The sequence below is a fragment of the Acinonyx jubatus genome, chromosome D1 (assembly GCF_027475565.1).
Source record: "Acinonyx jubatus isolate Ajub_Pintada_27869175 chromosome D1, VMU_Ajub_asm_v1.0, whole genome shotgun sequence".
Lineage (NCBI taxonomy): Eukaryota > Metazoa > Chordata > Mammalia > Carnivora > Felidae > Acinonyx > Acinonyx jubatus.
This window is the reverse complement of record NC_069390.1, coordinates 11,735,174-11,760,283: the sequence shown is the minus strand read 5'-3', so window position 1 is coordinate 11,760,283 and position 25,110 is coordinate 11,735,174. Positions and strand designations below refer to the sequence as shown.

The following is a 25,110-nucleotide window of genomic DNA, read 5'->3' as shown; positions in this document are numbered from 1 at the left end:
CTGTATCAATAAAGGAGCAGAATCACAATTATTCCTTATTTTGACTGTGTCAATGTCAGTAGTGATACTGTACAATACTTTTGCAAGTATAGTTTTATAAGCTGTTACCATTGGGTAACATGGAGGAAAAGGGTACAGGAGATCTCTCTGGATTCTTACAACTACCTGTGAACCTACAATTATTTGAAAATAAAAAACGTAATTTAAAGAGAAGGTGATGCAGCTTCTGTCTGACTCTTTCTGTTGGGTCACACGCATTTGGAACCAAACCTCCATGCTATGAAGAAGCCACTTGTAGGTGCTTGTAGGTGCCACTTGTAGGACAACATAGTCTACTTGTAGGTGCGTGGGTGGATAGCCCTACCTGAGTTCCCAGCTGACAGCCAGCATCAAACGCTAGACAAGTGAATGAACAAGCCTGCACGTGATTTCAGCCCCCAGCCACCCTTCACCCTCCCGGAGCAGACACTAGCTGTCCTCATCAAGCCTTCGCCAAGCTGCAGATTCATGTGCAACATAAATCCTTGTTGCCGTTTTCAGCCACTAATTTTAGGATGTTTGATACAGAGCAATAGGTAACTGGAAAAAAGAACGACTTTGCCTCTGAACATGTCACAGACAAGGAGTATGTCTTGTCCCTTGAATCTTGGTGTCAAGTGATGATTGGCATTTTTTTTTTTTGAAGAATCATCAAATTAAACCTTTGAACAATTCAGACTGGCTTCATTCCAATCAGTCTCAATTGGTGAGGTTTTATTATACCTGCCATCTTCCAAATCACAAATTAGGCACCTCACTTGGTTAGAGATTATTATGCCACTTATGGGTGTAGCTTATCAAAAATACACAACTGTAATTGATTACTAACATCAGCTGATCTATATCTTGGCTTCCTCTTACACATGAATCAGGCTACGTACAAACCCTCTCTTATGTCATCAGGCATTTTTTGTCCTGTTGTACAGACACAAGAAGACCAGATACAGGATCAAGCTGGACATAGGTAAGAGCAAGTGTCTTCCTACTTCGTATTCATCGTTCAAACAACCGTTCATCTTTCAAACGGCCGGTCTAACATTTGGTGATAGCCCTCTTCTCTGGTTTGGGCTTTTTCCACTTGAGAATGCCTGGTTGGGCTGGTCAGGTGCTGTTTTCTCCCCGGTACTTTCAGCATTCTCTTAGATCATTACTGACAGTTTCTGGATCCATACTTACCCAGACCACAAGGAAGTTTCCAGAGTCTTCGAACTCTTGGTCTTATGATTGGAAATAAAAATAGCTCAATAAAGCTTTAGGTTCCTTTTACTTCACCTCTACCTTTGTTCTTCCAGAACACCCTATCCTCGTGTTCTCCCTTCCCTTCTTTCACATTGAGGCACTTTTATTTATTTATTTATTTATTTATTTATTTGCCACATACCTTGATTCTTACTATATACTACCCCCTGGTCACATAACATGTATGACGCAATAGGCTTTTTTTCTTTGTCTTTTTCTTTTCTTTTCTTTCTTTCTTTTTTTTTTTTTTTTTTGAGTCCAACTAAGTTTTGAATACCAGTTTCCCTTCTGGCTATATAGGTAAACTGGCTCAAAATCCTCAAATGTCCTAAGTCTCATTTGCAAAATGGGAATAACAATGGCTCATGGTAGGATAAATTGAGATATCCTTTACTCCTTTCTCTTTCGTCCTTGAAACCCTGAAATTTGATGTCTTAATGAAGGTGTTGACTGAGTTGGATTGGGAGACTGGCCTTAGGGAGAGACTAACCGGATCTCCAGAAGTCATGCTAGGGAGATTTTGGCGCGAGGGCATCATCAAGAGTGAAGCTCAGAGGCAGCCTGCATCCTAGACCTTTTTGGAGGCTGGACGAAGAACATGTATGATTGTTTTTTTCTTTTGCTTCTTATCTAGAACCCTGTGAACAGGGAGACGAGGGAAGAAGGATGAAGAAGAAATGGAAAATGCTAACGATAGAACAGGTGGCTGTAATTCAAGAGGGAGCAAGAGAGGGAAAGCAAATCTTCCGAAACAAAAGACAAAGTTCATGACATTATGAAAGAAAATGGTTATTTCAAAGAGATTCTTAATCCCAGCCCCTAACACAAACTGTTTTTATTTCTGTATGGTATCCTGGATCTTCCTGATCATATAAATTCATGTATGCGGTCGCCAGCCACCTCAGCAAAACGAAGTTTGCGTTCTCTGGCAAAATTACCGTGAAATCCTGATGTTAATCTGCCCTTCTGGGTTATTTTCCTTTTAACGAGCGATGACGAAAATAGCCAAGTCTAGCTCGTGTCTGTCCTACTCTCCCAATATTTTGGTCCCAGAAACCCTGCAGAATAACTCAATTTAGCCTGTATCTCCCGGACTACAGTAACGTTGAAGCAGACCAGAAAAAAACACATTTGCCCTCTAGGCGGACGATATAAACCCATCACCCTCCAAATCGCTGCAACCCTTTGCACCGGGTCTCAGGAGCAGAGGTTAGAGGCGAGCGGCCGTGCGTGGCCACTGGCCCGCACGCGTCGCCCCGGGCCAGCAGGGGGCGTGTGAGCCGCGGGCGCCCCCCTCCGGGGCCCGGGCCGCCGGGGGCGTGGCTCCGCATCCTTGACGGACAGCTGAGGATGCGGGCGAAGATGAGGTAATAGGAGCCGGAGCAAGGAGGGCGTGGGGGTGCGGGCGCGCGAGTGTGTGCGAGTGTGTGAGTGTGAGTGCGTGCGCGAGCCGGAGACACCGCGTGTCTCGGCGCTGGCGCTGCGGACCCCGATCGCGCTGAATTAAACGCGGAGAGAAAGACCATTCCGTTTCTGGGAGGGAGGCTGCAGAGCGGCGGCGCGCGACAGCTGCGGTCCCGGGGCCGCGTCATGGCCGGCCGCTTTGGGGCGCCTGGGGACGCGGGAAACCCCCGCGGGCGCGCGTTTGCCTTAGCGCCCCGCTCGGGAGGGGCGCTCCATTCTGGAGGCGACTGAGCAGAGCCGCAGGGAGGGGGAGCTCTCGCCGCGGCGGCCACCGCGTCCGCGCGGCCGGAGGGTGGGCAGGGAGGGGCGCGCGGGGAGGGGAGCCCGGCGTGCCTTTCCGAGCGCGAGCGCGCGGCGAGCTCCCACCCCGCCGCCCGCAGAGCCCGAGGCGCAACTGGTGCGAGGGCCCGGGGCTCGCGTCGCCGCCAGCCCAGCTCGGGCAGCCGGGGCTCCGGCCGCGCGCCCGCCGGGGCTTCGCGAGGCGGGGGCCTGTCTGCGCAGGGCCGGGGCTTTGCATGAAGCCGCTCGACCCCACGGAGCGGCGGCGGCGGCAGCGGCGGACCCCGGCGGCGGCGGCGCGCGGTCGGAGCCGGGCGGCCCGGGTGCCCGGGCCCCGGTGGATGCGCGGCTGGGGAGCGGCCCATGGGCCGGAGCTGAGGCTGCCCGGGGCGGCGGGGCGCGGGGCGGGGGGCGCGGCCGAGGCCCGCGGGCGGCGGCGCAGGAGGAAGCGGAGGAGGACCGGCGCGCGGGGCCCGGGAGGCAGGCGGCGCGGCGCGGCCGCCGCGGCCCGGGGCTCGCCATGCTCCTGGCCTCGGCCGTGGTGGTCTGGGAATGGCTGAACGAGCACGGCCGCTGGCGTCCCTACAGCCCGGCCGTGAGCCACCACATCGAGGCGGTGGTCCGCGCCGGCCCCCGCGCCGGGGGCAGCGTGGTGCTGGGCCAGGTGGACAGCCGTCTCGCGCCCTACATCATCGACCTGCAGTCCATGAACCAGTTCCGCCAGGATACCGGTGAGCCGGCGCCCCTGCCCCGCCCGCGCCCACCTCCCCTCCCTGCCCTGGGATCTCCCGCCTCGGGAGCCCGCCGGGACCCACCCAGTCCGCAACTCCGTGCGGCGTGTCACCAGGAGGTGGTCGTGGAGGGGGCGCTTTACTCCCCGCCATCCTCTTAAGATTGCCTCCGCAATAAACGTCCATGCAAGTAGTATCCGTGTTCTGCTTGTGCAAATCGAGCTTCAACCGAGCCCCTAAGAACCGTCCCCCCCGTCCCATCTCGCGCCCCCCTTTAAGCGCTTGGTGGCCCCAAGTCCTCCGATGTAGAAATTCCAGGGCCGGCCCAGCCCACATGCAATCCCAGCCGCTGGGAAAGGTTTCCTGCATCCTCACACGTTGGCTGACCCTGCTTTGCCTCAGGCACCCACGGGGCCGCCACCTGTCCCCCTCACCACCCACCTTACTGCCTCTGCCCCTTCTGTGTGGGTTGCCTTCTGTGGGTTGCCTTCCCGCAGCTGGGTCCTGCGGGGGGGAGGGGGGCTGGGGGGAAGGAAGAAGGGGTTCCCTGGAGGCATTCGCTGTGGTCTAGCAGGGGAAGGGCGGGCGCCCTGGGAGGAGAGCCTGGAGCTGCTGGGGGATTCCAGGACATGAAACACCCCGGATGCTGTGGCATTGGCCAGTACCGCCTGTGCACTCCAAGTGCTTGAAGCAACAGGCCAGAGCAGATGGAGAGAGGAGGGGGAGGGCCGCGGCTCCGGAATGCCTGGCAGGAAAGCCGCTCCCTTTGTCCGCGTAGGAGGAGGTGGATTCCTAAGGAGAAAGGGTCCCCAAGCTTCCTCCTGAAACTGACACGCTGGTCTTCCAGAGCACTAACCCCCCCATCTTTTCGTGAGAATCAGGTTGCCACTGTGGCCACCACAATCCCACTTCCCCTGACCAGGCTTTGCAGGTCAGAGCAAAGAAGAGGGGCTCAGGGTGGTGGGTCAGTGGTGGGAGGGGCAGGACCCAGCTGCTTGACTTTGCTCGGCTCGGGGTGTCCAGGCTTAACTGAGGACCTGGGACAAGTCTGCCTCCTCTCCAGGAGTCTCTGTCTTCCTGGGGGTGGGAGGTTGTTTCTGGAATTCTGGCCCAGCTTTCCGGAGATTGTGACCCAGGAGCCTGGTGAAGCAGGTGTGGTGGGGAGGGGCTAGAGAGGATGGGGGGGGGGGAGTCCCAGGGGATCAGAGAACAGCTGCTTGAGCAGGGCAGCCCAGCCTCCTTGGAAAGCCCCCACATCCTGTGTGCTAATTAGGATTGTCATGGGAAAGGGGTGTCTTTCCACCCTTGCCTCCCCATCTTCAGTCCTAACTCCCAATGGCTTCTTTGCCAGGGACTTTGCAGACACCGGCCAACTGAGTAAAGCCTTCTGGGGAAAGGATTCCAGAAGTGTTAGCATCTGGAGGGGCTCGCTTAAACCCTGGTGGTGGGAAAGGCAGGGAGGTGGAACTGAGAGACACTGGGAGGGAGGAGGGAATGGGGAGGAATGTTAGGAGATTGAGAAAGAGGATTAAATGTGGCCAAGGGGAGGGAAGAGAATGTAACTGGGCAATTGGGGTAAAGGTTGTGGAAGTGAGGGTGGAGGCAGCCGACTGTTGGGGGGCGGGGAGGAGGGGGGGTTGGTGCGCTGAGCCCCGGAAGTGGGACCTGGGAGATTAGCAGTTAAGACACCTGACCCAGAATTCCAGTCCTACTCAGAATAAACAGGCAGGTGTTAGCTTCTCTATTTCAGACTAAATCTCTGCAGCATAGAGAGAAACACCCTGGTGACATGCTTGTCCCAGCCCCTGTCCCACATTTGGGTAGGGGTGAATTTAATCAGTGTTTAGGGGTATCTTAAAGAGGGGAAGGAAGAGTCATGGCTTGAAACGCCCTTTCTACCATCAGATGTGAAATTATGGAGAAAACTGGGTTAAGGGACGGAAGCCGTGTCCCCCTCCCAGGTCCGGCCACCCTTCCCTGAAGACAGGCTGACCATGGCCTGGTGGTTAGCAGTTCAGTCCGAGGCTGGGGCTTCTCAGATTTTAGACCAGAGGCAGAGAGCTAGTAGCCCAGATCATTTTAAAGACTGCCTCGGGGTGTGTTTTACATTCTTGCCTGTCTTAGAGGCTCACGACTCAGGCTGCTTCTAATGGTCAGTCGATGAATGATCCTGACGGCCTTCCTCCCGGTGCCAGGCCCTGCACTGGCTGCTGAAGGCACTGGGCTGAATTCCCAGGAATGCTGGGCTGTCAAGGAGCTTGTCAAAGCAGAATAGAATCTCTGGGCTTCTAGGCTTGGAACCCCCTCCTCTCCCTTCTCCACCAACAGACACGCAGCTCCTCTCAATGTAGCTCATTGATGAGGCCATGACAGGGTAGGAACTTCATACTGCGGGCGCCCAGGCAACCTCAGCCAAGCCCTGGCAATGTTTAATTAAATTACCCGCCATTCCCAAGCCACGGTTTGAAGCTGGGAACCAGAAACATCCCCAGAAACAAAGAAGAGCTGGAAGTCCCCCTGCCTAGAGACTGAGTCCTCTTTTTTTTTTTTTTTTTTTTTGCCTCCTCTATGTGGGGACATTTCCTGACATGGGAGCTTTGTTTTTTTTCACAAGTTGCCTGGCTTGCTGCAAGTGAGGCCTCAGACCCTCGGCTCCCCTGGGCTCCAGCCTCACCCACCCCGTCTCCAGGGAGATGGCCGGGAGGGTACATGGGCCCTCTGCCGCCTTTGTTTGCCCCGGGCCCTTCCTCCCCACACGGCCTCTGGGTTCCAGCTTATTTGCACTCTGCTGGTCTCTGGCCATCGTGTTTCCGGCTAGGAAATCTGGAAGAAGGGAGGAGATGAAGCGAGGTAGAGGTGACAGTCTTGGCTGCTTCCAGAGCCTTGCTTGGGCCCTGTGCCTGTACGGTCATTTGCCTTGATGGGGCTCACCTTTTCTGTCACAGGCAAGTGACTGGAGTGCTGTCCTTCAGCATCGCCGTCCCTTGTATCTTCCGGGACACCTGATTGCCACCACCTCCAGGGCTCCAGCAGCAGGACGTGGGGAGTCTGGGCTGTGAGTGGGGAGAGTGACTCAGGCTGTCATCCCAGCCTCGCTGGCTTCTGTGTGACCTTGAGCAAGTCCCTTAGCTGCTCGGTCCACGTTTTTTTCTCTGTAGAAGGAAGAGCAGCCTTGAGAGTCCCCTGGCTCCTTTCCTGTCATCATTCAGATGGGCAGGTGAATGGGTTTGGCCCCCGCACCTGTGAGGATGCTGCTTGGAACTGGCCTGGTGTGAGGGAGCGTCCTTCCCAGCTCAAGAGTGTTCTCTGCAACTTTTGCCTTTTCTATGTCTTTAATGTGGTGACAAAGGTCAGATGGAGAGAGATGACAGGTTTTGACAGAAGCTGATTCTTTGGGCCCCACAATACCCTCTGCCCTGTGTGAGCACCGGAGCGGAAGAGGCAGGTGTCGTGATCGATACAATATGGGGGATGCCCCAGGCCCCTTGCACACACACATTGTCTTGTTTGATCCTCACAGTGATCTTAGGAAGGACCTATTGTCCCCATTTTATAGGAAAGGAAACAATCTGGAAGAGACTAAGTTGCTCTGAGTTTTACGGCTAGTCCATGGCAGAGCTGAGATTCCAAATGAAGTGTCCCACACTCTACTCTGTCATCAGTGAACGCTTCTGGAGCGCCTACTTCATGCAGGCGCTGTTCCAGGCATGTGGGATGTAGCAAATGGCGAAACTTCCAGGGCTTTGCCCCCACAGGACATTCCAGTGGGGCTGTGGGGCGCTTGGGAGAGGCCCGGGATCTCTCTGACACAGCGATGTACAGATGCGGGTAAAGTGCCTTCGAGACTGGCTCATGCCTGGAAGGTGTTTCTCCCTTTTCCCAGGAGCCAAAACATCTCCGGTGCTTCGGAATGCAGGTGTCTGAGCTGCCAGGAAAAACTGATCTTCCCTCTCTTTCTCCCCGCTTGGTTTATGAACATTCTTTATTCCTATCCCATTAGCGGCCTTTTCTTTGGGTCACTGCACTCAAGGACTAAATGGATTTCTCAGATCATCTAGTTCGTGGGCCTGACTATAGAGGAGGCCAGGACTAGCACATTCCAGACAGAGCGGACTCTGAAAATAATCAGAGACACGAAATCCCGTGATGAAATTCTTTTGTACCACGGCGTTGGTTCTGAAGTCTGCCTTCTGTCTCTAAATAACCTGCTGGGGCTGAACTGAACTCAGCGTCTTTCCCTCCAAAAACTGGCTCTTCCTCTTGAAACCCCTCTGCCGGCAAATGGTGTCCCCATTTTACCCCTTGCCCGTGGTCAAGACCTCAGGATTCTTTGACTCTGTCACAGTGTTGTTCTCGTGCCCAATGTGTAAGGCAACGTAGACCGTGTGGCCAGCTGTTGAAATCAGTGTGCATGATGAAGATCCGGGATGGCTGTTTGCATGCAGATGCCCAGGCCCAGGCCCTGGAGATGCTGGTGATTCCTCATGGCAGCCAGTGGGTACACTAGAAGGTGTTAAGTACCCCCAGGAGATTCTGAAGCCGGTGATTCTGGAAACTCTTGGAAAGCATTGAATTCAGCTACTCATGGTCACTTCCTACCCATTTCTTCTCTGTAGGGTCCCTCCAGTCTGTCACCTCCTTTTCGTCTCCACTGCCCATACCCTCATTACTTCTCACTTGGAACTCATTAACAGAGCAACACTAGTCTTGTCACTTCTCTGTGTCACAGACTTCACTGGCTCCTCATTGCCTACAAATAAAACCTTCACAGCCTGGCGTTCCAGACTGTCTAAGCCTTGGCTCTGACATAACTTTCCAGGTTTATCTTCCTCTCTGCCTTATATCTTCCTCAATTCCTGACAAACGGATGTCCCTTTTATCCTCCTGCATCAGAGTTCTCTGACACCCCCTCCCCGAACTATTCACAAAGTCCCTTCTACTGAAACGCCCTTCTTTGCCACTTTCGCCTGTTGAAATTCTCCTTCTCATTCAAGCCTCATCCATTTCTTGAAATGTCCTCCGAACCATCATTGCTTCCTTTATCCGGTCGGTATTTATGGAGCCCCTAGGAAATGTTGGGCATGGGGGCGGGGGGCGGTGAAACCACGAGCAAACACCTGGGTGCCCACTCTCGTGGCATTTGGGAGTCCGGTGAAGAGATACAGACATTTACCAAATTAATCACACCAGCAAATGTGTAACTGCACATCAAGATAAATGCTGCAAAAAAAAAAAGAGACAAGAATGAGAATCTGATCTGGTCAGGGCAGTCCAGAGAAGTTTCCTGGAGGAAAGGAGCGGAAATCTGAACTATGGGCAGCAAAGAGGATGCCAGAGTGTCTTGTGGGGCGGGGGGAGTCCAGCATTGTGCAAAGGCCCGGCGAGGAGAAACATGGCAGTGGGGAGAGACTGGGAGGGCCAGTGTGCAGAAATGTAAGCAGAGTTATTAGGGTGTGAGGCGGCTGCAGAGATGGGAGGGAGTGGAGAGGGTCAGGTTTTGACCTAAGGAGAGCGCACGGAAGGGATTCACGCACAGTGGGGATGTGGGCAGGTTTTCTCAGCCCACATGCATTTTGTTGGCACCCTTCCCGTGGCATATTCTGCCTCATAAATAGTCATTCGCCCCCCTTGTCTAGTTTTAGACTGTAAGCTGTTTGAGTAGTGCCTGCATTCCCCGAGGCAGCCAGTGGGGACCCGGCAACATGTGACAAATGACTAAATGCCGAAGTAGCCAGAAGTCTACCGTGCCTTTGTGGAGTCCTCATTACTGCCGCCTTGGGCGCTAGAGCAGAGCTGGAGGGTTGTGACTCTGCCTGCACTCGAGGCACCGTAGGAAAAACCGCCAAGACCCTGGTCCACATGGGGCACAGGCAGATCTGCACCCCAGACCTCCTGAGGGGGGCCTGGGCTGGGAGAGCATTTCAGGAAATGGATGGCAAATGGCACAGGACCCAAATGAGGACAGTCTCGATAGGTAGAAATGGCAAAGGAGGGCATTTCCGTGCACGGGACCTGGGGAGTAGTAGGGGAGGGGGGTCAGAGACCTGTGAGGGAGTGCAGGACGATAAAAGGCCATGCGTGTGCCTGGAGTCCAGGAAAAGAGCAGCATGGGGACGGTTGGGGGTGGGGGGACATAAACCTGGAAGGGTATGGGAGAGCCACAGCTATTGGGATTGATACCACTGTTGTAAAAAAAAAAGCCTCTTAAGCATATGTGTGAGAATCGGACACGTGAATTGCCCCCGCTTCGCTGGAGAGAAGATAGAATAGGGTCATTTAAGCTCTCGAAACTTCATCTCCTTCGTTTCATTGATCATATGGGATGAGATAGGGGCTTTCTAAATAAGAAAGATTGTATAAGGGGTTATATGCAAACTCCCCCCCCCCACCCCCCCACACCCCACAGATATCCTCTGAACTAAACTTACCATGACTTCTCCATCCCGCTTGGACATATAATAGAAAATAAATTACAATGATAATCAACCAACTTTTAGTGAGCTCTTGGCATGGGGCAGGTGCGATTTCAGCCCCTTCTATTCATTCCTTCCTTTAATCCTCAAATCCACCCTTTGAAGTAGCTCCCCAGGACCCAGGCAGATGCAGACGAGGAAACTGAGGCTCAGTCGCACAGCTGGAAGGGACAGAGCCTCTGCTGTTGGACCCAGAGCCTGTGCTCTTTGTCCCCCAGTGAGCTGGCTACTTACGAAGGAAATGGAGGCAAACCGGGGAACTCCTGCCCACCCCCCTTCTTCCTCCTCTCTTCCTCCCATCCCGCTCCCTCCTCCCCAGATCCCCCAGCAGCGTCCTGGTGCTGAATAGGGGATTGTTTTCTTCACCCTCCTGCCTCTGAATGTTGATGTTTTGGGTCATTAAGGGGCTTGGAGTTGGGGTGGGGGGCGGGTTATGACCCTGCAAAAGGACTGAATAGACATTGTTCCTTTTCTTCCCCCCTTGAATGGAATTCTGTCCCCGGCCTTGGTGTCTCCCTCTGGGTTGGAGGAGGGGATGGGTCAGATGCCTGAAAAGGGGAGCCTTTTCCCACCACTGATGGATAAGGCCTAAGCTGACAGATGCGAGATTCAGGCACTCTTGGAGCCCTCCCAGGTCCCCTCACCCTACCTTGACCCAGGCATCTTCGGCCTTGATGTTGATAGCCATGAAATGAGCCCTGATTGGGCATGAGTCTGAATTCAGTCTTAGGGTGGGTCAGGGAGAAAGAGGCAACAGTTATAGACTTCCTTTTCCTTCGAGTCCCTTTGAACCTGTAGGTTCATTTCTTCTGTACTGCTTCCCTGAAATAATCCTGGCCTCTTCCCTGCTCTCCCTTCCCCCAGTGAGACTAAAAATCAAGACAATCCTATCTTTAGGATGGCTTGAGCTTTGGGAAAGAAAAGTGTTAGAGAAATAGAAAATAATCATGATCATTATTACTGTTTTGATAGAAAATTTAATGCTCGAAAGTGTAAGAGTTCTGGCAACCTGATTTTCTATTTTTGTTTTTGCTGCACCCTTAAAGGGACAGAGAGGGAGCTCTCACTCCACCAGGCTGGGCTGGCTTCCTGGGGGTCTCATCTTCTTCCTCTGCCCTCTAGGCTATCCCGACTCTTTTTCTTTTCCTCGCAGCCCTCCGGGCAGGGGCATTTGCAGGGTAGGGGACAAGTGACAGGCTATTTCTGAGAGCTTACTGTGTGTCGAGGGCTTTATGGGCCTTAGTGCAAATTGCAGGGCGCAGGAGAGATCCAGGACGTGGCATCTATATTCCAATACATATTTGTTTGTTAGATGAATAAGCAGATCGCATTTATTTTCACAAAAACTCTGCAAAGGAGTCCTTGTTTCTCCGGGAAGGAAAGGATGTTGGGGATTTCTACGCAAACTGGGAAGTGAATGAATTTGGCTGCAAACCAAGGTCTCGGGACTGCAAACCGGCAGGTGCTTTTTTCTGGTACCCCACACTAACCCCACACCCTTCACACTGTCACTCAGATGCTCCCACCCCACCTCAAAGCTGATACCCCAACAGGCAGCCCAGTGCCCGCCGGGACTAACCAAATCCGGTTTCATTCCCTGCTGACCCCTACCCTGTGCTCCGTCCCCCTCTGCCAGGGACCCTGCGCCCAGTTCGCCGCAACTACTACGACCCGTCCTCGGCGCCCGGGAAGGGCGTGGTGTGGGAGTGGGAGAATGACAACGGCTCTTGGACGCCCTACGACATGGAGGTGGGCATCACCATCCAGCACGCCTACGAGAAGCAGCACCCCTGGATCGACCTCACTTCTGTCGGCTTCAGCTACGTCATCGACTTCAGCACCATGGGCCAGATCAACCGGCAGACGCAGCGCCAACGCCGCGTCCGCCGGCGCCTGGATCTCGTCTACCCCATGGTCACGGGCGCCCTGCCCAAGGCCCAGTCCTGGCCGGCCAGCCCCGCGTCGGCTGCCTCGCCCGCGGCCCCGCCCTGCTCCTGCCCACAGTGCGTCCTGGTGATGAGCGTCAAGGCCGCTGTGGCCAACGGGGGGAGCGCGGGGCCGCTGCAGCCCCCGGCCGCCCGCAAGCACATGCCCCCGTCTGGGGCGGCCAGGCTGCCCCCCCCACCAGGCCCTGCGGCCAAGCCGCTGGACAGCACGGGCACCATCCGAGGCCCGGTGAAGCCCGTCCCGTCGCAGGCGATCCGGCGACAGGCCTCCGGCACGCCGGCTGGGGTGACCATGGGCTCTCCTGCCAGCCCCCCCGGAGCCAACGGCAAGACGGGAAGGGTGGCCCTGGCGACCTTAAATCGGACCAACCTGCAGCGACTGGCCATCGCCCAGTCCCGGGTGCTGATCGCCTCTGGGTAGGTACTTTCACCTGATGCCTGTGAGCGTTTAGGGCACAGGACCCGACTGACCTGGGCCAGAGGTGAAAGGGGGCTGCCTGCCAGGACTTAAGCTCCCTGCCCTCTTGTCCTGAGCCTCCGGCTGCAGGTGGAAGGCAGCACGGTGTGGTGGGTAAGGGTGGGCTTGGCCTTTGGGGTTCACCGGATCTGGCTTCTAATGGAGACGCTGCCACAGCTGTGTGATTTGGGACACGTGCCTAACATCCCAGAGTCCTAACTTCCTCCTCCGTAAATGCCTTCGATAATCCTCCCCGTTAGGGTCACTGCTGAGGGTTGAAGGTTATGCACACCATGTCCTAACAGGCAGTATTAAGGGGGCTCCCACCAGGATCTAGGTTGGGGGCTTTATCACCTCATTGAATCCTTACAGCAACTTTTTTGTTTTTTCTTTTTACCATGTATTTATTTTTGAGAGACAGAGACAGAATGTGAGCAGGGGAGGGGCCGAGAGAGAGAGAGGGAGAGAGAGAGAATCCCAAGTAGGCTCCAGACTCTGAGCTGTCAGCACAGAGCTGGATGCGGGGCTCGAACTCACAGACTGTGAGATGATGACCTGAGCTGAAGTCGGATGGTCAACCGACTGAGCCACCCAGGTGTCCCGATTATAGAAACTCTTTGAAGTAGGCATTTGGATCCCCTTTTACCCAGGAAGAAATCAGAGGTTCCCTCGCTCAAGGGCAGAGAGCTAATCATTGGCTGAGACCAAAATTCAAACTTCAAGAAGGCTGATGCCAAAGCCAGACTCTTTTCTGACTGCCATCCTGCTTCTCTGTCACAATGCCCGGCATACAGCAGGTGCCGGATGAGACTTAGCTCCTTTCCTCTGGTCTCTCTGGAAACTGGAACTCCGGTTTAGAGCTAAGAGCCCATATTTAGTAAGCACTTACTATGTGTGCCAGGCACCTTCTGTGCGTTGTCTCAATTCTTCCCGTGACAGCCCAGTGTTGTCGGCTCTGTGATCACTGCTTTTTATGATCTTCTTGGTTCCCCTAATTGTCAAATGGGGGAGACCCAGGTCCACATGGTGCCCACGGCCTTTGCCTGCCAGCTCCCGATTTCTTGTGAGATTGGCCTCTCACGCCGGCCCCATCTTCCTTTCCTCCAGAGGGGCCTGGCCCTGCCTGTGACCCCTGAGCCCCAGACTGTCCGGGTGGTTTGGACTGAGGTTGTACACCCAAGTGGGAAATTCAGGCTGCCCAGGGGAGGCCATCTGCACACAGAGGTTCAGTGCTGGGAGACAAGGAGAGGCAGGTGTAGTGGGGAAGGAGAGGCCCGGCCTTCCCTTGGGTCTCTGCCCAAGCTAAGCCAGAGTCTGCAAGGTCCAATTTCCTCGTGTGCGAAATGGGGAACCTCACGCTTGCCTTGCCCGCCCCATGGAGTCCTTGTGGAAACCTCCACTAAGGGAGTGCATCCCTGGAGAATTTACCAGATGCACCTGCCAGTATTATCTCATTCTCTGACCTGGTGCACCCAGTATCAGGCTCGGGCACGCGGCTCAGAATTCACTTCCCAAGGAGGGCCACACAGCCCATGTGTCACAGAGTGGGGGTTGGGGCCCAGGGTTTAGTCCTCTAGTCCTCTGCCCTTTTGGCTAAAGCTCAGCTCCTCGCCGTATGTGAAGGCAGTTTATAAATGGTCAAGTGCAGGTCAGATGTGTGGGGTTTTCACATGACTCCTTCTGAACTGGCAGAATATTTGGTAGAGGGGAATGGGCACCTAAACCACACCACTGCTCAGTTTCTCCCCAAGGCCACACAGCAGCGTCCTGGGGGCCTCTGACAGAGTACCAGGGTAATTATTTGTGCGGCAGAGGGAGGCTCATATAGTGGATGAGAAACCCAGCCTCCAGCACCTGACTGCCCCGGGCTGGAACCCAAGTTCCTTCATGTGCAACTTGGGGCAAGTTTTGCACCCTCTGTCTTCAGCTTGCTCCTCTGGAAAGTGGGGACAGTCATAGTACCTTCCTTATCAGGGCTGTCATGAGGATTAAAGGCAGTGCTCAGCGTGTGGATTTAGCCCAACGCTCGGCAGTAGTAAGAGTTTGGTCAGTATTAGCTGCTATTATTGTTGTTGTTAATGTGTGTCTATTGAATGTGTGCTGTTTGGTCGAACTGAAGTCAAAGCTGAGCAGCCTCTAATGCCCCACCTCATTTCTGGCGCCCTTGGCAAAAGCCAAGTGACCTCGTGCCATAATTGAGGGCAAGGACGCCCTGCTCACTTTAAACCTCACTGAGGAAGCCGACAGCTCTTTGTCTCCACTCTATTCCCCCTGCCCGCCAGCCCAGCGGAATCGGAGCCTGAGAATGGAGTGGAGGTCTGGGGCAGTGCTGTTTCAAAAGGCCTATGGAAACACGCTTTTTTCTCCGCTCTGTTTTCCTGACAGGGGAGGCCCCGCCCTACCCTTCTGTCTTCCAGCCCCTTCCCTTTTCACCTCTTACCACCACCCTCACCCCCACCACCATTTTCTCCTCCAGTCTTTCTTGGCCATTTAATTAGCGTGCTTATTCCCTTTGTCTGGCATTGCCGTCCACCTTCTGTCGTGGAATGGCCCCTTCCCTCCGCCCTCCCTGTCCGTGAGCTCTTCAAGCAACTTTCCCACGGAAAAAAGGAAGACCGGGGAGGGCGGGAGAGGTGGGCTGAAGAGAAGGGTTTGAGGGGGAACAAAAGACCCTGTGAATTATTCAGACACACAAGCAGGGGGTTTGTAAAGAGAAAAGAGGGGGGCTGTGTAGTGGGGGGCGGGAGTCGCCCCTCTGGCCCTCTCCTCCAGAATCGAGGCTTCTCTATCTCCAGCGAGACTTCGGTTGCTGGAGAGACGAGACCATTGTCCTGTAGGAGGATTCCTGGGTTGGCTCACAACTCCAAAAACACCCCACTGTTTCTCACCATGGTATCTGCAGAGCTTTTCTCCTGCCATCAGCCCCCTTCTCTGCCACCGTGCCAGCTCTTGTCTTTTCTTAGTTTTATATGTGAGGGACAGAAATGGAAACTGAGAACAGCCCAGCAGAATGGGGAGGGGGTGTCTTCCGATGCTGAGGCCAGACAGCTTTGGCCGAGCTGGAGGATGTGAGAGGCATGCCAGTGATTGGCCTGCTGATTTCTGGAAGGAGGGCTCAGGCATGTACCGGCGGGGAGGGGAATGGCGGGGGGGGGGGGGGGGGGGGGGTGTGACCGATGGGGACTCCATGGGCCACCTCCACGGCCAGCCGCCTCCACCGCTTTCATTTTAACCAGTCACCGAGGGGGAGGGCTGATCAGGTGTTGCCACCTCAACAATCCTGTGCACTGCCTGGGGCTCCGCTTTGCACTTTGCCCTCCATGTCCTCAAGAATCAGAAAATTGGACTATTCCAGCAGGAAAAGGCTTTATTAAGCCCGACTTCCTCTTCCAGTTGAGAAACAAAAATGTAAACAACCCCCCAATTTGCATGGGGCCAGCCGGTTTATAGAGTATTTGACCTATATCCTGAATCCTCACAGGGACCCCATGGACAGAGATGTAGGGTGGCCCTGCTCTTGGGTGTGGTAACTTGGATGTGGTCACTGAAGTGCAGAGGGGCCATGGGGCTCTCCCAAAGGAACAAGGTCAGTGCCAAGCTGGGCTGGAAGGCAGGTCTCCTGACCCCTGTGCAAGCCTCCTTCCACTGTACCCTTCTGTATTTTGTCAGCAGATCTCTTCCTCCTCAAGTCCATTGCCACCATCCAGAGCCTGCTGACAAGTTTTCCCTTTCCTGGCATGGCCCCCCACCACGGTATTCCCGGGAGTCCTGGGTCCTCATATGGACCCTCCCTCTCTTCAGACCTGGCCCCGTCCCTGGGTCCCTGGGCTGCCCAGGGTGTGCTAGGGGGACTCTTTCCTGGTTAACCAGATTGGGTGTGGAAACCTGCCAGTCCAGTTTGTGGGAACAAAGGTGGCTTTTGTCACCCAGATCACAGCTACTTATCTCCTGGTGGGGGCAGTGGGGGGGGGGGGGTTGCTCGGAGCTGGTAAGGGGGTGGGAAGGTAGGCGCAGGGCTGGGCTGTGAGCGTTGCCCCCTGGTGGGGAGCCAGCGAACAGACACAGGCCGCCAGACTGCTTCCCTCCTTTTCCAGACCAGCAGTGGGGAGGCCAATCAGTCCCCGCAGGGGACCCAGGGCTTAGGCGGCTGCCTTGCTCTTAGGCATTGGGGCCGGGAATCTTCAAGAAGTCCATCCCCCTGGCACCTGCTAACTCCAGACCCTCACAGGTTCACAGGTGAGGTTGTGAGGAGTTACTGGCAGGTTTGGGGCTCCAGTCTGGTTTCCCTGACTCCAGTCCACCGTGCCTTGCCTCGCCCTGGGGGGCAGGCCATAGAGTCCAGAAGCAAGGCTGGGCCTCTCTTCTTGGCCAGCTTTCCTTTGTGTTGAATTCAGCTTTCCCCTCTCCCCATCCGGGTTTGATTTATCCTGGGGGTGGAAAGTAGGCTGCGGTGGTCTGTTGAGACACGAACGCTCCCACATCTGTTCTTTCACATCCTTCCCACAGCCCTGGTGCACGTGTCATCATCCCGGGGAAGGGACAGGGGCCCCGGAAGACTCAGCGTAGCCGGGGAAGCACCCATCCCTGTGGGCATGTGGGGGACAGGCAGACCCTGTCCTCAGCCTTGAGGCCCCCATTCCAGCCCCTCTCTCGTAGTCCTAGATTTATTCCACACGCTCTTTGTTCCCCATGTCCTCTGTCTGCCACGTGGGGTGACAGAGGGGTCGCAGAGACACAAGAGCCCAGCACGGCGAGTGGCTACAACAGCGGGCTCCGGAGCCAGATTTCCTGGGTTTGAATCCTTAGCTGTGTGACCTCCATCGGGTTTGCTCACCCTCTCTGTGCCTCAACCTCCTTGCCCGTTAAATTGGAGCTAATGATAACGGCACCTCCTGTGGAGGTTGTTGGAAGTCTTAGATGGATTTGTGCGATGTGAGCGGTTAGAACCGTGCCTGGTACCAGGTGGGCTCTTCAGGGTCACACACGGATGAAGGGCCACAGGCTGTCTTGTTCACCGCCGTGTCACCGCCGTGTCCGCAGGCTCTAGAGGCGAGTCCAACCGGAAGGAGGGCTCTGTATGAATGAGCATGTAAGCAAATAACGAACACTGCAAAGAAACAACTGAACACGCCCCTTCCCCTCCTGTATTCCCAGCACCACGCTACCCCCCAACCCCCCCATAGCAGATCTGCTGGCTTCTCAGGCCCTCTGGCCCCTGGAGTCATCTGTGACCTAGTCCATTGACGTCCTCGAGCTTCCTTTCCCCCTCCGAGCCCATCTGTGGAAGCCTGGGTGGCAGGGGCGATGGCGCACAACCCAGCCCCACGTGTCCCCATGTTTTTCTATTTGGCGTCGTGGGAGGCCTCGCCTTTCCAGGCAGCTGTGCGGACTCCTCTCCAGAGCCTGGCTCGGGTTTCTGGGGAGAAGGACAGAAAGAGGAGGAGGCTTTGCCTGGTATTTAGATTTCTCAGCGAAAAGGAGGGGTAACAGCTGTTGGAGCAGTGGTTTCCCAATGTCAGGCTGGGATCAACCTTATCTGGGTCCTCTCCAGAAGCGAGAGAAAATGCAGGTTCCGTGCCCCCTCCCCCCCCCATGGGAATTCTGATTCAGGCCTGGGGCTCTGTCTTTTTAAAAGCTTCTCAGGAGCCACTTGGTACACCCACCCGGGCTTGAACTTGCCTCTCCATTTTTCATTCGCTCCACAAACACTCACTGAATGCCTGCTAGTGTCAGGCTGTGAGGATATTTGTCCGTGTGGAGTTTTGATTCTGGAGGGGGCGAAAGTAAAGCAACAGCTTATTTTTTAAAAACCATCAGTTCCAGGGCACCTGAGTGGCTCAGTCGGTTGAGCCTCCGACTCTTGGTGTCGGCTCGGGTGATGATCTCGTGGTTCGTGAGTTCGAGCCCCGCGTCAGGCTCCATGCTACGGCCCAGAGCCTCCTTGGGATTCTCTGTCTCCCTCTCTTTCTGTGCCTCCCCCGCTCATTCTCTCTCTCTCTCAAAATAAATAAACTTAAAAAAATTTTTTAAACCGTCAGTTCCCTGGGGGAAACAAAACAAAAACGAAAGAGAGTGAGGCAAGAGGGCTTGAGAGTCCCGGGGTGGGATGGAGGGGTGGGTCTCGGTATTAAATGAGATGGTCTCAGGAACCTCACAAAAAGGTGAGCCGAGACCAAAGGATCTGTAGGAGGAGGCGAGGCAGAGAGAGCATTTCAGGCAGAAGGAGCCACATAGGCAAAGGCCCTGAGGCAGCAGTGTGGCCCAGCTGGAGCAGGATAAAATGGTGAGGGGTATGTGAGGAGACCAGGAAGATGAGGGTTGAGCACGGAGGGGGGGACGTTGGCAGGTCATGCGGAGCTGTGTGGGCTTTGCCGGGACCTCGAGAGACTTAAGGAGCCATTGCGAATTTGGGGGGTTCCGAGGGGAGGGGTGACATGGTCGGACTTAGATTTTAAACGCTAACATTTCCTGCTTGTGGTGCTAAGAACCGACTCTGCCTTGAATAGAGATAAGTAGTTTCTGTCGGAAAAGGGACCCCTCAGTGAGGGGATTTTGGGGGTTCCAACCCCACCCCACTTGTCAAAACCGTAATGTGTCTGCCCTTTCCTTCCACAGGGTCCCCACTGTGCCAGTAAAGAACCTCAATGGGTCCAGTCCTGTTAATCCGGCCCTGGCAGGTAAGCGCTTGCTTTATGGCGGGCGGGGAAAAGGAAAGCTCGGGCCAAGGAGGTGGTGAGCATTTACCGCAAAGAAAGAATTGAATGAAAGCAAATGTGGATGTTGGGAGCAGGGTGGGGAGGGCGGGAAGAAGCACAGCTTCTGTTGGAGAGGAGCAAACGCACACATTTCTGGGGCAGGCAGCACGGGCCAGGGGAGGCTGAGTGAGTCACGAGAGCTAGTGCCGGGGAAACAGGGGGGCGGGTTCCCGGGGAGGGCGGTTGGTGGGATGCTGTGAACTAACTCTGCAGTCCGAGCTCACGCCCTGCCCTTCCAGGAATCACCGGGATTCTCATGAGTGCAGCCGGGCTGCCCGTGTGCCTCACCAGGCCGCCCAAGCTGGTTCTCCACCCGCCCCCGGTCAGCAAGAGCGAAATCAAATCCATCCCGGGGGTTTCCAACACGAGCCGCAAGACCACCAAAAAGCAGGCCAAGAAAGGTATCAGCCTCCTTGTCTTAGGGGGTGTGGGAGTCAAAGGCGTGGGCTTCGGCCGTGGCTTTGCCGCCATCACCCAAGGTCATACCCGTGGCTTCACCCTCTGTGCCTTCGTTTCTGCGTCTGCTAAGTGGGCCCAACTACCCCCTGTTCTGCTGATTGCACCAAAGTGGATTGTGCGTGAGTGAGAGGGAGGCACCTTAAGAAGTGCAAAAACACGGTCCGGAAATATAGAGACACAGAACCACCAAACGTGACGCATAAAATACGATACAGGGGACTGTCACTGTGGCCCTGGAGCCAGAACAGCCTGGGTTCCAGTCCTGACTGTGACACTTCCAAGTCATGTGACCGCAGAGAGCCCTTTTTCTTTCCTTTACAATGGGGTAAAAAATGCTCACAACAGGTATGGGGCAGGTGTGCCCCAGAACGCATCCATGACAGGGAGTGACCACTGCCCTGTGTCCCCCCAGAGCCCCTAGGCTGACCATTCGAACCTTCCTTCAGGCACTCCTTCCTCCCGGTGCACAGTCCCGTCACCAGGGGGTCCAGATGTGTGTCTACCCTGTCTCAGCTCTGCGGCCGGTCTTTCTGGCCGCTGGTGTTGGTTGTTAAATGTCTTGACCGTCACCCCAGGCCCCCACCTTACAACCTTGTTTTGAAGGGTCCGTGAGATCTCATGTATATTGTAACTGGGCCCAGGGCCTGGCAAGCAAGAGGCTCTCAATGAACAGAAGCTTCATTCTTAGAAGCGGGTTGGTGGGAAGGAAGGGCCTGCATCCTGGGTTTTGGCGGTTGCATGATCTGCTTCCTCAAACCCTTGCCCTACTTTTCTACTCCATCAAAAGTTCTCTGCTTAAATGAACTCAATTGCCCTGTTCATAGTCTGATAGGAAATGACAGGATTTCACACTTTCCCGCGCTTCCTGTGATTATTAATAGCACATGTTGGACCCTTAGCTGGAAAAATGCTAAAGGTCTATGCGTCCATTAGCTTCTTTAATTGTCAAAGCAACCCTTTGAGTGGGCACTCTTGCTTTGCCTGATCTCACAGGTGAGAAAATAGAAGCTGAGAGAAGCTAAGAGGGGTCCCCAGGGAGGCACTGGTCCCTTTTAAGGTTGTATCATCCTGTGTCCTGCCTTCAGACTGGGCTGCCTCCTAGAGGTCCAGCCCCCAGAGAAATTCCAGAATCGCTGCAGCCTGTCAGGATGCTTCCCTGCTGCCGGTCTCCCGCACCGTCAGCGGCCAAGGAAGCTGTGGGCATAGCTTCCTGCTTTCCCATGAAAATAAAATCACTTTGACACCACATTACAGACCGAGACAGTACTCGGCACACTGTAAAAAGCATGTGATAAGCCTACCTCATTTTTTTTTTTTTTTTAACGCGTAACAGTTTACACAGTGCTGTCTTCTGCTACCTCGCCTCATCGTTTGGGCATGCCCAGGCTCTTTGATTACACGGAAGAGAGCCCCACACCACCCATCTCAGTTAAAAAGTGGGTTTGGTGAAAACAGGCCCGGGGCGGGGTGGGGGGGGGGGACTGTCAGGAAAAAGACTGCGGGAGGGAAAGACAGGCAGGCACACCTCCCACCTTCCCAGACACCTAGCTCCTTCCTCCTCCTGCCGATTCCCTTTCAGATTCTTAAATGTGGTGGCAGAATGAATTCCTCCCCCTGCCTGCTTTGAGCCTGGCTGCTGGCTCCCCTCTCCGCATGCCCAGCCTGATGAGGCCGTTTGATCCCTTACCTCTGTCTTGGTGGCCCACCGACCACACTGTCCCCCCACAGGTAAAACCCCAGAGGAAGTGCTCAAGAAGTATCTGCAGAAAGTCCGGCACCCGCCAGATGAGGTGAGCACAGGGGGGAGGCAGGGCAGGGTTCACCCACAGCTTCTCCTCCGCCGGGGTTTTCCACAGGTTGCAGCAGGAGCGGATTTCTGCGTCCTGGCTGCTACAGAGCCGCTCAGAGCTGACACAGGGCTCCAAGGTTGGCGGTCTGGAGCCGCAGACCGAGGCTGCATTCTAAACCACCTTCCCGTTAACAGTCTGAATGTAGCAAAAACGGCATGACAAGCCCTGGGAACTGACGTTTATTTCTTCTTCTTCTTCTTCTACTTATTATTATTTTTTTAAGGAGGCTTGAACTCATGACCCTGAGATCAAGAGCCGGATACTTAACCAACTGAGTCAGCCAGGCGCCCCATGGGAACTGACTTTTAAATGGGCTTGATGTAGACCGGTGGTTCTCAGCCAGAGGGAGTTCAGCATGGGGGGGTGGGGAGGGGTGTGGGGGAGGGAACTGCTAATGGGCAGAGGCCAAGGGTGCTAAATAGCCACCATGCCCAGGACAGCCCCCTCAGCGAAGAATTACCAACCCCAAATGTCAATAGTGCCAAGGTTGAGAAATCCTCTTGTAGGCTTATTGATTTATTTATTCTTAATGTTTATTTTCTTATTGAAAAAGTTTTTTCATGTTCATTTATTTTCGAGAGAGAGAGACAGAGCGTTGAGTGGGGGAGAGACAGAGAGAGAGAGGGAGACACAGAATCCCAAGCAGGCTGCAGGCTCTGAGCTGTCAGCACAGAGCTTAACATGGGGCTCGAACTCATGCACTGCGAGATCGTGACCTGAGCTGAAGTTGGATGCTTAACCGACTGAGCCACCCAGGCACCCCAGTATTTATTTTATTTTTGAGGGTGGGGAGAGGGAGGGAGCATATGCAGTGAGGGAGGGGTGGCAGAGAGAGGAAGACACAGGATCCAAAGCAGGCTCCAGGCTGTCAGCACGGAGCCCCATTCAGGGCTCCGACTCACAAACGGTGAGATCATGACCTGAGCCAAAGTCAGACGCTGAGCTGACCGAGCCACCCAGGCGTGCCTCTTGTTGACTTATTTAAACAGCAGCCCTTCTGGTACACTTGAGATACAATTGCTTTGCAAACGTTCAGCTTAAATAAAGGGTCTGTCAGCAAGTGTCTGTTTCCTCCGCAAGCCATTGGAGAACACCAAGGAAGGACAGTGTCTCATCATCGCCCTAAAGGAGAGGACAGTTTTGGTGGTGAGCCCCAGGTGGCCTGTGCCACCAGCAGCGATTATTCCAGGAACTTTTCTGCTGTGTAAAGTGAGATAAACCTAGATTTCGATTCCCAAAGGCATGTCTGTATATATCCTGGTTTGTGGGTTTTCTAGAAGAGGAACAGGGACACCTCACCAGACGTCTGATCGTGCGAGAATCACTGCGGAGATCCTCTGGCCTCCCAGGCTGGGCCAGCGCTGAAGGCCTCTCTGCTCTGTCCCCTCCCACCCCCAGGACTGCACCATCTGTATGGAGCGCCTCACGGCCCCCTCGGGCTACAAGGGCCTGCAGCCAACAGTCAAGCCTGACCTGGTGGGAAGGCTGTCCAGATGCGGCCACATCTACCACATCTATTGTCTGGTCGCCATGTACAACAATGGCAACAAGGTTAGTGCCAGCCTGCGGGGCTGGCCCCCGCCCGCCATGGGCCCTGGAGGAGCAAAAGCGTGAAGGCCCTGTTGGGGTGATTTGGGGTGTCTGAGAGGCACCCTGGGGGCAGCAGGAGTGAGGATCTTGGCTGTTCTCAGCAGGGTCAGCATCCACACAATTATAACGTTCGCAAAACCTGTCTTACCCAACTGCTCCCCTCCCCCATCTCTACAGTGGGTGTGATGGTCTGAGAGGTGTAGACTTCAGTCCATGAGAGTTCTTGGGGGGCAGGGGGGTTGACAGTGTGCCCATAGTGAGCGTTCATTACTCCCAGTGTGGGCAGGTTTCTAGTCCCTTCGAAGCTCACTGTTGGAGGAGGGGAAGGCTGTCTGTGATGCTCACCTGGTCCATACTGACGGCAGAGCAGTGTTCCTCCATGAAGCTGGATTCCAGGAATCTGCGAGTCTCCTTAGATGCTAACTCTCTCTTTACACTGTCCGAGCTTTTACTAAGCCACTGACATCCCTCACGTCCTTTGCTGTGCCTGGAATAACCATCACTCCCCTCTCCCCATGAATTCAAATCCTACTTGCTTCTCCAGACCCCGCTTGGATCGCAGCAGAATTTGAGGTTTCCCTGATGTCCCCAGCTTCTTACTCATCCCCTCCGCCCCAAAAGTCTGCCTTTCGGGGTCTGCTCTGTACTTCTCCTGCTGTGGGAAAGCGGAGAGGAGAGAGTCAGCAGACCCAAGCTTGAACCCTGGCTTTCGTAACTGAGTGATTGTGGGCAAGATTTTCAATCTCTGAGATTTCGTTTTCCATCTGGAAAATGGAGATAAAACAATACCTGCTTTCCAGGGCATTATTACCATTATTAGTCAAATGGCTATCTCCTTGGTATTACAGGTATAATTTTTTTTCCCTGCATCTTTATATAGCCCTGTGATTGAAGTTCCCAGCGTGCTGACCTTGGGACCTTTGTCTCAGAGAGCCCACGCTCAGTCACTGATGGATGATGCGGTCTGAACTGGTTTTCACTTTCCTGACCCTAGGTTAAAAGGTTTCATTGGGGCTTTGTATTTTAAGAGGTTATTTTGGATTTAAAGGGATCTTTTAGCATGTTCATTCTCTTTTTGACGGCTGTTTTCAAGAACAATCTAGCTCCTCTTTGCACTAATACTTTGAAGCATGCCGTTTAAAATTTTCTTCACACAGAAGAGGAAACGAAAGGACCCAGAGAGAAACACAGTGGTTCTCCCAAGGCCATGAAGCAAGTTAAGGCCAGAGCAGAAGGTGGAACCCTGGTTCTTGGCCCCAAGCCTTGGGTTCCTGTCCCGTTGACCACATGAAGTAACCTTCTCCATTGCCCTGAATGCAAGTTACTCCTTTAACATTAGTAGAGCTTGAGCTGAAGGTCCCCAGATAGCTCCACAGAGGATCGCTGTCCTCCTGAAATGGTGCAGATGTCCTGGAGAACTTCTCTCCTGGCTGTGTGACAGCCTTTTCTGCACACATGGCTCCCTGCCCACGCCTTCCTTCTCACCCACTTTCTTCTGGAAAGCCTGGGAACAAGGTCTCCTCCCAGCCGTGCAGGCCACGCCTCGCTGGGTCCCAGTGTGAAGCCAAGGCCCCTTATATATCTGCATCCAGAGTCTTGTCCTGCGCCCCAACACAGCCACTGAGCCGTGGGCTTCGTACAGACCGCTGAGGACCAAGCCCTAACTAGTGTCCAAGTCCTTTAATGGTGCTGTGCCTCAGTTTTCTTCTCTGTAAAAGGGAATAATTTTTTTAAAATATTTATTTATTTGAGGGGGAGGGAGGGGCAGAGAGGGAGGGAGACAGAGGTGGGACTTGAACTCACAAACCAGGAGATCATGACCTCAACT

General features: G+C 54.5%; 1 protein-coding gene across 2 annotated transcripts in view; it reads left to right on the top strand.

The window, feature by feature from the left end:
• The first annotated feature begins 2,621 nt into the window (after positions 1 to 2,621).
• DTX4 (deltex E3 ubiquitin ligase 4) overlaps positions 2,622 to 25,110 on the top strand; it is a 34,844-nt gene continuing 12,355 nt past the window's right edge. The window contains exons 1-6 of one of the 2 annotated variants that reach the window (XM_053203137.1): positions 2,622 to 2,645; positions 11,862 to 12,588; positions 19,244 to 19,305; positions 19,623 to 19,784; positions 21,571 to 21,632; positions 23,091 to 23,243. In XM_053203137.1, coding sequence (XP_053059112.1) covers positions 11,969 to 12,588; positions 19,244 to 19,305; positions 19,623 to 19,784; positions 21,571 to 21,632; positions 23,091 to 23,243 — 1,059 coding nt within the window. In that variant the 5' untranslated portion in view covers positions 2,622 to 2,645; positions 11,862 to 11,968. Of the gene's footprint in view, positions 2,646 to 2,980; positions 3,753 to 11,861; positions 12,589 to 19,243; positions 19,306 to 19,622; positions 19,785 to 21,570; positions 21,633 to 23,090; positions 23,244 to 25,110 lie in introns of those variants that run through there. The other variant, XM_027045729.2, reaches the window with a different exon arrangement.